The sequence below is a fragment of the Phaethon aethereus genome (assembly GCF_964289735.1).
Source record: "Phaethon aethereus genome assembly, chromosome: 12".
Classification (NCBI taxonomy): domain Eukaryota; kingdom Metazoa; phylum Chordata; class Aves; order Phaethontiformes; family Phaethontidae; genus Phaethon; species Phaethon aethereus.
Window position 1 is genome coordinate 12,208,050 of NC_138588.1, and position 14,771 is coordinate 12,222,820.

The window sequence follows — 14,771 nt, forward strand, 5'->3', positions numbered from 1 at the left end:
GGGACCATGCTGGTGCCATTTGGAGAAAGACTAGTGGAAGATGTTCAGCTGTGGCCTTGGTGTAGGGTGTGAGGCTAGAGAGTTTGGTCTTGAACATTACTTGCTGTCATCCAGCAGTGATGATGATAGTGGATAAAGGAGGATTGAGTGCACACTGCATACCTGCCTGGCTGACAATAACATAGTTATAAAGAGAAGGACACCTGATACGGTGAAAGGAAGAGGTGAGCCCTGTCATTTACCCTCAGAAATGGGTCCATAATGTTTTGTGACTTGTATATTGTGCTTGCCTCTCTCCCCTGCCTTTGACTTCTGGCCATTAATAATACATTGTGTTTCAGTCTCGATGGCACAAGAGAGTTCTTGTATCAGTGAAACAAATACATTTCCCGTTATGAATCTGGGAGCTGGCTGTGTCAGGCCAAATACCAGAAGGCAGTATTATTAAGATGCTGCCCGCCAAATGGGGATATTACAGAAGGAGTGTTTTGTGAGTAGGCATCTGTCCAGCAATAACATGCTGTGCCCCAGGCTGATGACGTAAGGATGTATAGCAGGCAAGAACTGAGCTGCCCCATGTGAAACTCCCAAGAGGTGCTTACAGTGCAGTATGCTGAATAAAACCCAAGAGTGATTCTGAAAGATAAAACAATTTTACAGGTATAGACGTCAGAATAGGGGACCTTTTCCATATCTTTTCCTACTTGAGTGAGCACTAAGTTGAAATTCACAGTCTTCTCCCTCTTAAAAGCCATCCCTTATACCTACCTGATTACACGGGCAGCGACCCACGAGGAGGAAATGCATTGTGACTTCCGCGAGACAACTGGCCCTGTGGGAATTGGGCCCAGGCTTGAAATACCAGTGAAACGTCAGCGCGATAAAATGCACAGATATGCAGAGAATGCCAAAAAAATTAAGAAGTCAGAAAATGCTTAGGGGATTTGCATAATTCCTGACAACCAGTACTGATTTGTAGGTGGAGACTGAATTAAATTCACACTTTGCTAAGGATCCTTATAGACTATTGAAGCCGTGATGAAACTTAACAGAAAATGTAAATGGCACACAGAACCTTGAGCATTTCATGGCCTGTGATGAACGTGTGAATTTTCGTGAGTTAATGTTACTCTTATTCTGTTCAAATGCAGAGGAGTGACTTGGGTGTTTCCAGAGCATAGGTGAGAGTACGGTGACATATCCCCATGCTTCTCTTTGGCTGAGTTACATGATCCACTTCCAGACTGTGTAGGGATGCGCCTTGCAGATACTGGCTAGCTGTTTCGTTCCTTTGGTTGCCACGTTTGCAAGCATAGTGCCAACATGACAGGTATATATGACGTGTATTTTTGCTGCACATCGTCGGCCCTAAAAATTTGCGCCTCTGTGATTAATGGGAGAGACGCTTTATTAATTGCCAAAGGCTTGAGGGAAAAAATATTTGTCCAGAGGAGAGAACTGAAGGAGCCAACAAAATAGAGTGACTGACAGTTTTTCTTCCCCAGAGTGCTTGGGATTGTTATGATGTCAGATCTGCATATTATTTATCATGCGTATTCTCATCTGTTGTAGGCAGACAACTCCCTTAGTATTAGTGGAAGTTGTGCAATTACAAAGCTGAGAACATGTGTGCAGCAGGACTGGGGCACAATGGGACCGGCTAAGGATGCAGTGTCAGTCTCAGATTGGAATGTCTTTATTTTCCTTGGCTTGTCACGGCCTCATACTGGAGGCAGAAGGAGAAGGTTGATATAAATCAGTGACTCACTCCTTTACTCTTTAGTGAAAATCCCCCTGAAGTCAATGGGAATAGGCTATCATTGTGTGAAACGCTGACTTGAGTAGTGTCCTCCTGTGTGCTCTTTGGGTCATGATACCTTTACTCAGACTGAGTAATGCCTTTCTCTTCAAACAATTGTATGAAAATAGTTGGGAGTATTTGAAGAGTGTAGTACTATTTGTAGTGCCATGCAGACAGCACAATCTGGACTCTTGCTCTTATTGAAGATACTTATGTTGAGTTAATTTTTCCCCTACAGAGCTCAACTTCTTTTTGTTTCATTCTGTGAAGTCATAATTCAATACTTATGGCAACATAAATCCATATTAAGCTCCAGTATAAGCAGGCATAAATTCCATTGATTTCATTGCCCCATTTACACAGGACTGTGTTTGGTCTGAGATCTCTTTTGCCTTGGAAATAATTGCAATGCAATAAATTTAGGCTTATAACTCAGCTGTGCAATGAAAGGAGAGAATAGGGATTATAGCAAAGCAACATCTGAGTTAAACACAGATAGCTTTGAAAATAAGTAAAATCTGGGACAAAGCCAGCTTTCATTTAAGTATCTGAGAACCTTCCATGCATCAATGAAATAAGCCCTGAAACATCCCTGTAAAGGTAGGTGGTATTAGAAAATATATTTTTCATTCCCTATTTTGATCTTTACCCAGGCAAAAAGCATTGAAATCTATTGAATTTTTTCCTGGAAAAAAGCTGAAAAGGATTTCAGGATTTTGTTCAAAGCAAGTGGAATGGCATTTCAGTGGATGATCTCTGAGAAAGCTGATCCCATTATAAATACCCATGTTTGGATATAGATTTGTGCTCGCAACTTTCATCCTGCAGAAGATTCCAAGCTTTTTGGAGTGTGTGTCAAACAGCTGACGAGGGAACAAGTGTCCAGTGCAAGGGCACCAGTGTCACAGTGCTGCTGTTCCGCCAAGAGATGTTAATGGGGGCTTTCAGGTGCAAAGCGTTAGCAGGTCAGCGTGAGGTGGGTTGGGATCAAGTTCACAGTCTCTTTATGTAGAGTTAAAAATTTGGTTTAGCTTGCCTTAAATTTGAGCCTGAGCATGACTTCATTGCGGTGTAGATGTTGCATGAAAGTTTCTGTTTGTGTTTGCTGGTGGTTTAAAAAAATTCTTGGCAGAAATCTCTCCACTGATGATGTTTTCTGTGTTGTTTTGTTGTGCTCCGCAGGGTATAAGGAAGCATGTGATTGTTTGTATGTTTCAAAGCATCAAATAATCAAATATAGTGCAATCTTAATGTTAGCAGTGGTTTAATAGTTTGGGTTTTAAAATCATGTGAAGGTTAAAATATAGAGTGTTTGCCTCAGCTTTTTTATGTCAATGTATATTGTAGCTGACCTCTCGAAATTCCTTCTAGTCGTTCCCTTCAGTCCAAGCCAAAATGAGGTTTTTTTCTGGCCACCCTTAGGATTTTTGACAGACACTAGCTTCCTGTTCAGGGTGATGTTATCTTCATATGAGTTTCTGCACATGCTAAAGGCAAATATGCTCTGAGATTATCTGCTTCGACCCTTTTTTTTAAGTTTTAGAAAGTAAGTGTCCATTTGCATGTTTTCAGGCTTGTTGGTGCAGTCAACATTCGTTAATAGTAGATTCCAGCTGCCAGATTTAGATCTATATCTAGCCTTCAGCATTCAAATTATGGGAATACTCATGTCTGGGGTTTTGATTCAGAGTGATGCCTCATTTAGAAGAAACCCAGAAAGTATTGGATGTAATTCCACTATACAGACTTAAAAAAACCAACCAAACAAAAAAACCCCACAAAACCAAACAAACAAAAAAAACCCCAAACCAACAATGGGTTTGGGTAATTTCTGGACTTGAGTATTTAATTGTAGGATGACAGACTTATGTTGTCTGCTTCCGAGTCACATGTAGCCTTTGTGAAAAGATAAAATATATTTACAGGGCATAGAGGAAGGACACAGCCTTTTTGTCTAAAGAAGGATGGACAGAAAAACCTAAGAAAGGGTTACAAAGGAAATGGTTAAGATGTGTAAGAAAATACCTGCCAGTTTTGTTTTAGTTGCCAGTAATAATTTCTGAAAACTTTGCCTTTGAGTTTATACATTCTCCAAGTACTTACATGGGGCATTAATATTGTTTTGTGACAAGGAAGAATGGAGTTCAGTTTGTTTTTTTCTGTCTATACATTTTGACATTGCCAGAGAATACTGAAGACTGAAAATAAGGTGAAAATAGCAAGTACTGAAATAGGATGTGCTGGGACAAATACATATGTTGAAGATTGGATGACTTGCTGCCTGGCATCTCCAAGGATGCTGTCTTTTTTCCACTGTGTTAGGTTTCCCAAGTTCTTAATAAACTGCATGCCTGATGAGCTTTGTGTCCATCAGCTATCACATTAAATACAGTGGTACAGCCTGTCCTCCACTTTCTGCACAGACTCTGGCAAAGCAGAGCCTGGCTTCGTTAACTGCCTAGTGATAATCCTAGGAGGACTTTGCAGGTGGTGCCCAGCTGGTGTTCATCAGCATCCTTGCAGACCTGGTGAGGGCTGTGAGGGTGCTGCATTCCAGGAGTCCCTGGGCAGCAGAGCTGGCTCTGCGACCTTTTAGCAGACCATGAAGTGTAGAGCCACCCGAGTCACGCTTTGCAGACTCCAGGATGGGCAGATGGGAAAACTTTCTTCTCTCCCTCAGTCGTGTTAAGGTGTGGTCAAAATGCAAGCCAGTACATTGTAGTGGTATCTCTCTATTGTCAGGAGAGCACCAGGTCTTCACACCAGCTCTTAGTCATCAAATTTGACTTATAACCTATTGCAAAGCTGCTTGTCAAACATACATCCCAAGATGCTGAACACCTGCTAGTCCTCTTTTTCACAAAGGCTGTGGCCTCGAATGCTTTCTGGGCGCACCAGTCAGAAAAAGAAGGAAAACGCGAGTTTACTGTTTTTCTTCTTGAATATAAAAGTTATCAGGCTTTGGAGTGAACTGCAAAAGTACTGCTTTATATGCCTATCAGAAAAATAGTAGGACAGCACATGTTTGAAATATGCTACATGCTTCTCTGCTTTTCTTTCTTGTGATTTTATTTCTCTTCTGCTTCATTTTTAAATGTCATATTATAAAGAAATGCAGGCTTGCTTTCATGTTCACATTGTCTTGAGAAATTCTGGTTATCTGTTATCTGGATGTGAGAAAGTTTGATCTATGAGCTCTTCAAGCATTTCTGTGTTTTTACAGATATCAATGAGTGTGAAATTGGAGCCCATAACTGCGATAGACACGCTATATGTACAAACACAGCAGGAAGTTTCAAATGTAGCTGCAGCCCTGGCTGGATTGGAAACGGTATCAAGTGCACAGGTGAGGGTCATATGCATTTGTATTTATTTGTAAGGTCAGACCAAAACTGGGTCTTAGCAATTCTGAAAAAAACAATACCACGCCTACAAATTGAGAAGACAAATGGTTATCAAGCTTGTTAGGTCAATTTGACATGATCTGTTGGAGGACACGTTCTTCGCCACGGTAATTGTGAAATTAGCATTATGTTTGGCTTGTGAGATGGTGAAAACAGACTGGACCACGGAGAGAGATGCTGTGCCCTTGAGGGCAGCTGATGGGGGGCAGCGAGAGGTCTCCTGGTGCTCCCCGTGAAAACATGATACAGGTCTTAGTTTTGAGAGTGCCCTGCAGCTTCCTCATTCACAGTTACCTTGTCAGACTTCTTTGTTGGGCTGCAAATAAGCTGTGCCTGCTTTTCCAGTGAGATGACCCCATATATGTGTGGGTTTTATTATAGAAGATTATTTAAAGTAGAGCTTCTGTGTGCCATACGTTATTTAAAGTTTGTATTCATGGTGTGTTTTTTTAAACTAATGTTGTTTTTTTCTGTTGGTTTTTTTTTTTCTTTTTTATTATTTTAAAGACCTGGATGAGTGCTCCAATGGAACCCACATGTGCAGCCCACATGCTGACTGCAAGAATACAATGGGCTCTTACCGCTGCCTGTGTAAAGAAGGTTATACTGGGGATGGCTTCACTTGTACAGGTGAGCTTTCTTAGGAAGGCATTGGATCACCTCCGGTGGTCACTTGCAACCTAAGTTAGTCTACGATTCAATGCACAAAAAGAGCTTTTAAACATTTGAAATTATTCTCTAGTATGTCGTCTTCCATTGTCTTCTACTTCACCTAAGTTGCCATAACTTGAAAGAAATACTGTGTATTGTACCTAGTCTAAAGCAGTCACTTCTTCCACTTGATAAAATTCAAGTTTTCATTGAGATTTTCTTGTAATTTGGAGTGGATGACGAAATTATTAAAACAATGCTTGATCAGATAATTTGGCTAGTTAGTAAACCAGTCATTGGCTACCCACCTTAGTATTTAAATGATAGGGCACATGCATTAAAATTATTTCATAAAATTGCTTAAAAGTGTTTGTTCTTTCCACAAGTGAGTATGTGCTGTCTGGCCTCTTCACTGCATCATCCTGAGATGGTGTCAGGATACAGTGCTGACATGTAGAATGATGAAAGTAGCTGCTTCTGAAGCCTCGTTTTATAAACTGTGATTATAAGACATTGCTAGAGAGATGTTTCCCACTCACACTTCAGTCTTCTGCTTTAAAGAAAAGATTAGCTCCTGTAAGCTTAGTCATCAGGAGCCCTGCTATTACACTAAGGATATTGGTGTTGCTGGTGATGCTACGTGGAGAGTGACCCTGTTTGGAATAAAGCCATGTGATAGCTGGTGGGACAGGTCTTTAGCTGGTGCAAATTGGCAGCACTCTATCAACTACAGCAGGTTTTTATGGCATCTGAGAATCTGGCTCAGCAGGTTTAAGGCTGAATTTGAATCATTCCAAATTATAAATGGACTCTCAGATTGTGTTTAATTCTCTCCCTATAATTTACTCTTGAATCTGATTGAACTTCCTTAGTGGCCTTCATAACCCAGTGCTTTTTGTTAATTTCCTATATGATGATTTCCGGGAGTCTATAAATCAGATCTTTCAAATGGAGTGCTTACGGAGTTTCTGCATTCAGTAGAACTTTTTTTTTTTTTTTTAATTTGGATACTTTATTGTTCATGGATTCAAGAGGTGGCTGGGGCTCAAACTAGGGCATGCAAGTGTTCTGTAGGCCCTATGCCAAAGCATGCAGCATTCACCCTGCTAGGTACTACCTTTCATTTGCCAGCCATGGACTTTTACAAGGTCACACTGCCAGCGAGACTCTGTTGGAACAAGGAGGGCATATATACATTTTTGTGATGTATAAAATTGAAGCTAGAGAGTAAGGGCCACAGTCTATCTGAAGGGCAGTGTAGTCCGGTAGCAAGGCTGTTTTTCTCAGCAGCTGTTAACCTGCAGTTTAATTTTGATAGTTATTTTCACCTCAGTGCCACTTTTGGTCAATGCTTTGTATGTTTGGCATGGAGACTGCCTATTACCGTATGTTTGCTCATTGCACAGTAAACCTCTTTTTTCAATTGCTGCCTCTAGGCTTTGCTGTAATAGAAACAATAACAATAATAAAATTCACGTGCTCATTCTGAGTCTAAATTTGACCCTGTGTACTGCCTCCAATTATTAGTAACTGTAGCTACTTTAGGAGTCTGTGCCTCTCTCTGATTTTCCTTTTGATTAGAAGCTGTATTGTCAATATGCCAGAAATATACCAAGCTGTTATGTGTAACAGCCTCTGCACATAAATAGATTGCACTTTATTCTGCAGGTGTTCAGAGCTAATAGAATAATTAAAATCCTCGGAACACTGCATGCTTCAGCTGAAACAAATGTCAGTGAGAAAGCCATGTTTATTTGTAAACCTGCAATTTCTCTTGCTTTTACAGACCTCGATGAATGCTCAGAAAACTTGAATCTCTGTGAAAATGGGCAGTGCCTCAATGCCCCTGGAGGATATCGCTGTGAATGTGATATGGGATTTTTGCCAAGTCCAGATGGGAAGGCATGTGAAGGTAATTCTCTGTAAGCTTTAAACAACACTCAACAAATTCTGCCTTAATAGTATTTTATGTTTGAAAAATTTTACAGTTGGTTGCAGTTGTGGTTGTATTGAGAACTGCATGAAAATTGCCAATAGTAGTTGCTTTTTTTTCAGTTTATACGTTTTTTATGGGCCTCTAGGTGTTCATCTACCTATTGTATATAGAGAGAACAGTTTTTTGGGGCCTCTCTTATGACATTATTTGTGGATCTGATTGGTGGTCCAAATGGCGCTGTCAGCTGCGATTTCACCTCAGTCATTTGTACCCAGTTCTTCATTTTATGAAACTTTTAAACAGAAAAAGTTGTTACTTTTGCCTTGGTGTATATGAAGCTGAAAAACACTGATTTGCTAGCTAATACAATGAACTTGCTTTGAGGGCGTCTGTGAGGTGTAGAATCAGAGTTTGAAGCCTTGCAGAAAGTTTATACGACCACCAAAAAAAAGCAATCCCATGAGTCTCTGTTCAGTTTTGAAAGTGAGTTGTCAGTTAACTGTTTACAGCTTGTTCATAAGAGATTTGCATATGCAAAGATTCACAAATATGAAGTAATAAACATGTTACCAACATGATTAAGGTCATGTATTTGATTGTAACATTTGAAATCCTCAGTTGATGTAACACTAATCGGTTAAGTCAGTCAAGAAGCAGCAGACATATCATCTGACACAGTAATAACTCATAGTAACTGGTATTTGATGGAGTTCATAAGTACATCACTATAAATAGGATTTTTCCCCTGAAAAGTGTTCTGTGTATTTTTTTTTAGTAATCTACCAAGAGAAGTAATTTATGAGAGTGAATTTTTGTGTAAATAAAACAATATTAAGTTTCATAATGTTTCATGAAACTATTTACTTTCAAACCTTTTAGCTAACTTCAAATAGCTTATATAGAGCCTAGCTTCTGTTGCTAAAACAGACTTTCCTTGATGTCTCAGATGTGTACACTAAATGCAGTATTTTAAGGTCCTTTGTAAACACATACTTTTTATTGTATCAAATTGGTTGTTCTTTGTGCAATGCATATGGCATTCAGTAAATACTGAATCAGATGCAATGATTTGGACAAAAAGCACAAAAGTGGGTCTGCTTGACAAACTTGAGATCTGTCAAATGCAGAATCCTGAAGATGAGCATCAAGTTCACCTTTGGGCACAAGCTTTTCCTTTGCTGATGTCCAGCTTTCTGCAGATGACTGCTGATTTAGAATAAACTTCATTTTTTTAAAGCATATCTCCTGCCATATTTAATTTTGCTACTTGTCACATTAGCCCACTAATAAGCTCAGATTGTTTCTGACATGGCCTCCAGAGACACTGGAAAGAGCCGTTTGCCCCCCCAAAATGTTATGGGTTAGATTCCTTAAGCTCCAAACGTACATCTTGCATGTTACTTCTGCTGGTCTTACATGGTGTGCAGGAGCAGTTTGCTTCCAGGTCCATGTTTTCTGAACCTTTCAGCAGTTCTCTGTCGATATCTTAAAAAGATAAGGAAAACTCAGATTTTTCCTCTCCTGTTCCTCTGTCAGATATTGATGAGTGCTCGCTTCCTAACATCTGTGTCTACGGTACTTGTCATAACCTCCCTGGACTTTTCCGATGCGAGTGTGAAGTGGGCTACGAGTTGGACAGAAGTGGTGGTAACTGCACAGGTAAAGATAATTTGGAACACCACGCTTATTAATTTTCTGTTAGTGTCATGGTCAGCTCCTTAGGAAATTCTTTTAAAAAGCTATACAAATCAGACTGAATATAGGAAAATATAGACTTCCCTACTGTATAACATAGGATTCTCCTTCTTGCCTTTTCTACACTTCTCTTTCCCCTCCTTTGTCAACCTCTGATATCCTATTGGCTTAGGAGAAGAAGGGAAAAAGCAGAGCAGAGATAACCCCTCTGTCTGTCCACATGTCCCAGGTGGAGATGTGTTGTGCCTTCTAGTTTCCATTCACAGTACTGGATGGTAAGCTAAGACTTTGTTGTGTATTTTTCCCTTAAGTATATTTTTAGTACTTTATGTGAATTTTGGTTCATAGATTGGTTTTCCAGGAAAAACTTCCCCGCCTGCGCCTCCCCCCCCGCAAATGATGAATTCATCTCAGACTACTGTTCTTCTAAAATATGTATGTATTTTTTAGAGCTTTCTGGAGATCAGTATCTCATAACTAATAGATTTGTGGTGGTCAGCATATACCTGGTATACTGATGGTTTGCACTGTCCTCGAGTATTTGCTTACCAAATGCTGTTTTTTCTTGCAGATGTTAATGAATGTGCAGATCCCACAACCTGCATTAGTGGCACATGTGTCAATACTGCTGGTAGTTACACCTGTGAGTGTCCTCCTGATTTTGAGCTGAATCCCACCCGAGTTGGATGCGTTGGTAAGAGAGCACTCCTTATGTTATTTACAAGTGAAGTTGCACAGAGCGGGTGCAAGGCTAACTGCTTCCGAATAAAGTCCCAGGTCACAGAAAGGGACTGGAACAGGCTCTCCAACTCCCACTCGGCTGCCCCGGCTTAGAAGTTGTAACAGTGCAGTCGTAGTATGTCCACAGCAATGTAGCATGCCAGCAGTGCCTGTCTGCCAGAACCAAGCCCTTGGGGCTTGTTACAGCTGTCCACAATTTACAGCAGGCATGAGACAATTTTAAATTTCAACAAGCCTAAACCAACATCCAGCTGGCCCCAAGATGGCAGGCGAATGAAGTTGCGGCATAAAGCCACCCATGCTCTTGGAGCATTGAGCGCAGCTTGGCTAGGTGCAGCTTCATGACTGATGGAAATGCTCTTGCGTTAGGCTCCAACTGCTTAGTAATCCTCTGGTACTTTTTAGCTTTTGTTTGTTTAAGAGGGTGTAGGAATGCCTCTCAAATTCAAATGTATTTGAAATTCCTAACATGTAGTAGATGCCTTCATGCTTGTTAACCTCAAGGAGAGGAGAGAGCAGTGGGTTTCTGGAACTGGAAGGATGTACAAATGCGGATGAAAACGTGAATCAAAATGAGAAAAGCCCTGGCTGAACTGCCCTTAAACATGCTGAATAAATTCCCTACTTTGTGAGAAGTCCAACAAAGTCAAGGGATGGGGCACCACTGTCCTATCTAAGTGGGAAAAGCTGGACCCTCCTGGACAACACAAGTTACTTTCTTTGGCTGTCCTACAAGAAATGAGAGCCATCTTGAAAGTATCCCTCATCCTGAGATGATGTGTTGTGTTCTCCTCTCTCATAAGATGTATTTGTCATTATGTGCATTCTGAATAGATACACGATCTGGCAACTGTTATCTGGACATTAAAACTCGTGGAGATAATGGTGGCACCTTCTGCAGCAATGAGATTGGAGTGGGTGTTTCCAAGGCCTCCTGTTGCTGCTCCCTGGGCAAAGCTTGGGGAGTTCCCTGTGAACATTGCCCACTTGTGAACACAAGTAAGTCAGCTTTCCCGGGTTAAACACAACAATACAATGTGTTTGTTGGATTTTTTTTTTTCTAATTTAGCCAGGTAACTCAAGTACTGGTGTTATCATTTATTGTGTACATGCAGGGGACAGGTTTCCACCAGTCTTAACCAAAAACTACTAGTCTTTCAGAAAGATTATTTAGTCAGAATATTGTTATCACTTCTGTTACACAAAAAACTACATAGCAGTTGATGTTACAGAGTAAAATCTAAATGTTTCTGTCTGGTTACGTTCATAGAATCATAGAATCTTTGGGTTGGAAGGGACCTTTAAAGGTCATCTAGTCCAACCTCCCTGCAAGTGAGCAGGGGCATCATGAAATAGATCAGGTTGCTCAGAGCCTTAATGTTACCTGTAATAATTTCATTCCTTTTCAAAAATAATTGTGCTGAAAATGCTTTTACTATTTTGTTTTCAGCTGAATATAAGGTTCTTTGCCCTGGAGGGGAAGGTTTCCGACCAAACCCTATTACAGTTATATTAGAAGGTACTATTTACATTTTCCTATATTTACATGTGTAAAACTATGAAAGTCTTCAGTGAGTGTTGTTTTTCTTGGAAAAGCATGCATGAAATGTTTGTGGGTTTGTTTGAACAGATATTGATGAATGTCAAGAACTGCCTGGACTTTGCCAAGGAGGAAAATGTATTAATACATTTGGTAGCTTCCAGTGCCAGTGTCCATCAGGGTACTATTTGAATGAAGACACTCGAGTGTGCGATGGTACGTAGCCTTCACTTAACTAGTCTTCTGCTTTTATTCTTAGAAAATTATGGCACATGCATATGCAGAAGAATTAACCTGTCCTTGAAAAGAAACATAACCAGACCAAGCAGTGTAAAGCTTAAGGGTGGGAAAATTGGAACAAGCTGAAGTCTTGCATTGAGAAAGAGAAAATTCTTTCTTGACCATGTTGAAATATATGCAAATCCTTGTTTAAAATGATCAGATTTTGATTAAAACCAGAAAACCCAACAATTTTTTTTTTAAGTAAAACATAATTTACTAACCAGCTATAAAAAATAGCTGTTTGGTAATGGGTAATGAGTAAGCAGTCAGATAAAGAGCAAACTTGCCCCCTGAGTCTCCTGGGCTGGTTACAGTGTGTCCATGCCTTTTTTCCACTGCTTATTTTCTCTCCTGCTGATCTCAATTTCCAATTGAAAATATCAGTTGTACTGCAAAACATTTTCCTTTGCCTAGCACAGTCAGTAGTACATGTTCATCACATTACATACAAACTGTCAGGTTGTACTGGATATAAAGCTTTAAGCAACCCATCAAGTCCTTAAATTTCCCATTGCCCAGGCTGTCTTCAGCCTTCCAGACTGTTAATAATGTTGATATAGTGCCTATGATATGCCAAACACTGCAGAAATACAAAAGATTCAGGTCCTAAACTAAGGCTGAACCAAGGCTTCATCCATATGCTACTTATGTAGTTCCAACAAATGTTAAAGAGGAGATCTGACTCTATATTTTGCCTTAGTGGTGTGTCAAAGATACTCTAAAATGGTAAGGCTAGTGAAATACTTTTGAACTTTTAGGAACTGAGGTATTTTGAGAGTGGTGTTGTGTTTGGGTTTGGGGTTTTTTAAACAAAGGTTGAAGTCCCTAGATGAAGTAAACATGACATATTGTTTTGGGAAGCTCAGTCACTTTCCACAAACAGACCCAAACCATCCAATCAGTCTATTTTAGCATCATCAGTTACTGAGACGGTCACTCCACAGGGAACAGCTTTGATTCTTGTCCTGATCTGGGAATCCAGAATGGATGAGATCCTCAAATACTATTTTTGTGCAACAGATGCAAAACCCAAATTGCTGTCTCTGAGCTGCCTAGGCATATCAGAGTTCCCATCTTTTCATCACAGCCAGACTTCCCATGGCCACCTGTGCCACCACTTCCTGCTCTGTGTGGGCTTCACTCCACCATGACCTTGCTCAGAGCCCCTTCAGCTTGCCTCCACCAGTACCTTCCTACCTTAGACATTTTCGTTCTCAGAAGCCGAATGAGAAAGCTGCTGTGGCCACTCAGTGCCTTTTTGTTTTCTTCTAGATGTGAATGAGTGTGATACACCTGGCATTTGTGGACCTGGCACATGTTACAATACTGTTGGGAACTACACCTGCATCTGTCCTCCTGATTACATGCAAGTCAATGGAGGAAACAACTGCATGGGTATGGTTTATTTTAAAGCTTTATCTTAGTGCTTTACTGGGGCACTACTTTGGGCCAGGGCTTTACTGGGCACAAATCAGAACTGTTACTCTGAATTTAGTTATACAAGAATTAACTCAATGAAAGATCAAGCTTCTTTCATTAATTTTATTAAATAAAGCAAGCCAGATTACTTTTAATGCAGATCTTTCAGTACCTCGTTAGAATTTCTCCCTTAACTTGGTATTTTCTCTGCTCATCCTTTCCAAGTTTCACTTCAGCTTTAAAAGCTTCTACATGTGAAACACTACTAAAAATACTCAGACTTCACAGAGTCAAGTCACAAGCTGTGTACAGTTCTTAGAGGGAGCCATGAACAAGCTCATGTTTTTCAGTGTTGGGTAAAACGCCAATATTGAATCCTTTGATGAGTCTGATCAGTATTACAGCCATTTTGGTTGCTCTTGCATATTTGTATTGCAAACACTTTTCATACTTTTAGAATAATCTTCTAGGGACAAGCTGTTCTGTAGGATTCTACAGTGCTGCAGCATCTACTTGACAAGGGTCTAAAAAGTACATATTTGAAGGAGGTATCTCCTAAACCCTTCAAGTAGATCATCTTCTGTAAGAGTTGCTAATGCATTGCCTTGGGTTTTTCTTTATTTTCACAGATATGAGAAGAAGTCTGTGTTACAGAAATTACTATGCTGACAATCAGACCTGTGATGGTGAGCTGCTCTTTAATATGACCAAGAAAATGTGCTGCTGTTCGTACAACATTGGACGTGCGTGGAATAAGCCCTGTGAACAGTGTCCTATCCCAAGCACTGGTATGTTTTTGTATTGCAAAGCTATTTGAAAGCCTTGGTAACATCGTAATTACTTTTAGTGGGTGTAATATTGTTAGAGATGCTATGTCTTTATCTACTCTTGTGTGTCTAAAATGAAGGGGTTAATTACTTTTTTTGGCTTGAATGTGATCAGCTCTAGTCACAGTGAAGGCATATGTTGAGTGGCTTGTTCATGCTGCTGGGCCATGCCTCCTTTGTGACAGTTTCCCTGTCTGGGAGACTTCATGGTCTATATTGGTTAATATGTCTCTTTGCAAATGCTTGCTGATCCAGTGTTGAGGCACTGACCAAGGCTTTATTGGCATTGCGCCAACAGATATGGTGTCTGCTGTACTGTGCTTCAACTGCCTTTATGGTAGCCATGGGTTTACGGGGGTACCTTGGTGTCCTCTGAGAATGATCTATGTCAAGCAGCTAATTGTAAAATATAGGAGTTTCTGGGCTGATTGTACGGGCATACAGGACTCCTTCTGTACTGGGTAAGACTCTGCAG

General features: G+C 40.3%; 1 protein-coding gene across 2 annotated transcripts in view; it reads left to right on the top strand.

Annotated features, from left to right (window-relative positions):
* FBN1 (fibrillin 1) overlaps positions 1–14,771 on the top strand; it is a gene marked incomplete at its 3' end in the record, with an annotated part of 155,799 nt that overhangs the window by 110,678 nt on the left and 30,350 nt on the right. For both annotated transcript variants that reach the window (XM_082005259.1, XM_082005260.1), the window contains exons 32-41: positions 5,025–5,147; positions 5,713–5,835; positions 7,643–7,768; positions 9,329–9,451; positions 10,059–10,181; positions 11,063–11,227; positions 11,679–11,747; positions 11,859–11,984; positions 13,323–13,445; positions 14,099–14,257. In XM_082005259.1, the coding sequence (XP_081861385.1) occupies positions 5,025–5,147; positions 5,713–5,835; positions 7,643–7,768; positions 9,329–9,451; positions 10,059–10,181; positions 11,063–11,227; positions 11,679–11,747; positions 11,859–11,984; positions 13,323–13,445; positions 14,099–14,257 (1,260 nt within the window). The remainder of the gene's footprint in view (positions 1–5,024; positions 5,148–5,712; positions 5,836–7,642; positions 7,769–9,328; positions 9,452–10,058; positions 10,182–11,062; positions 11,228–11,678; positions 11,748–11,858; positions 11,985–13,322; positions 13,446–14,098; positions 14,258–14,771) is intronic.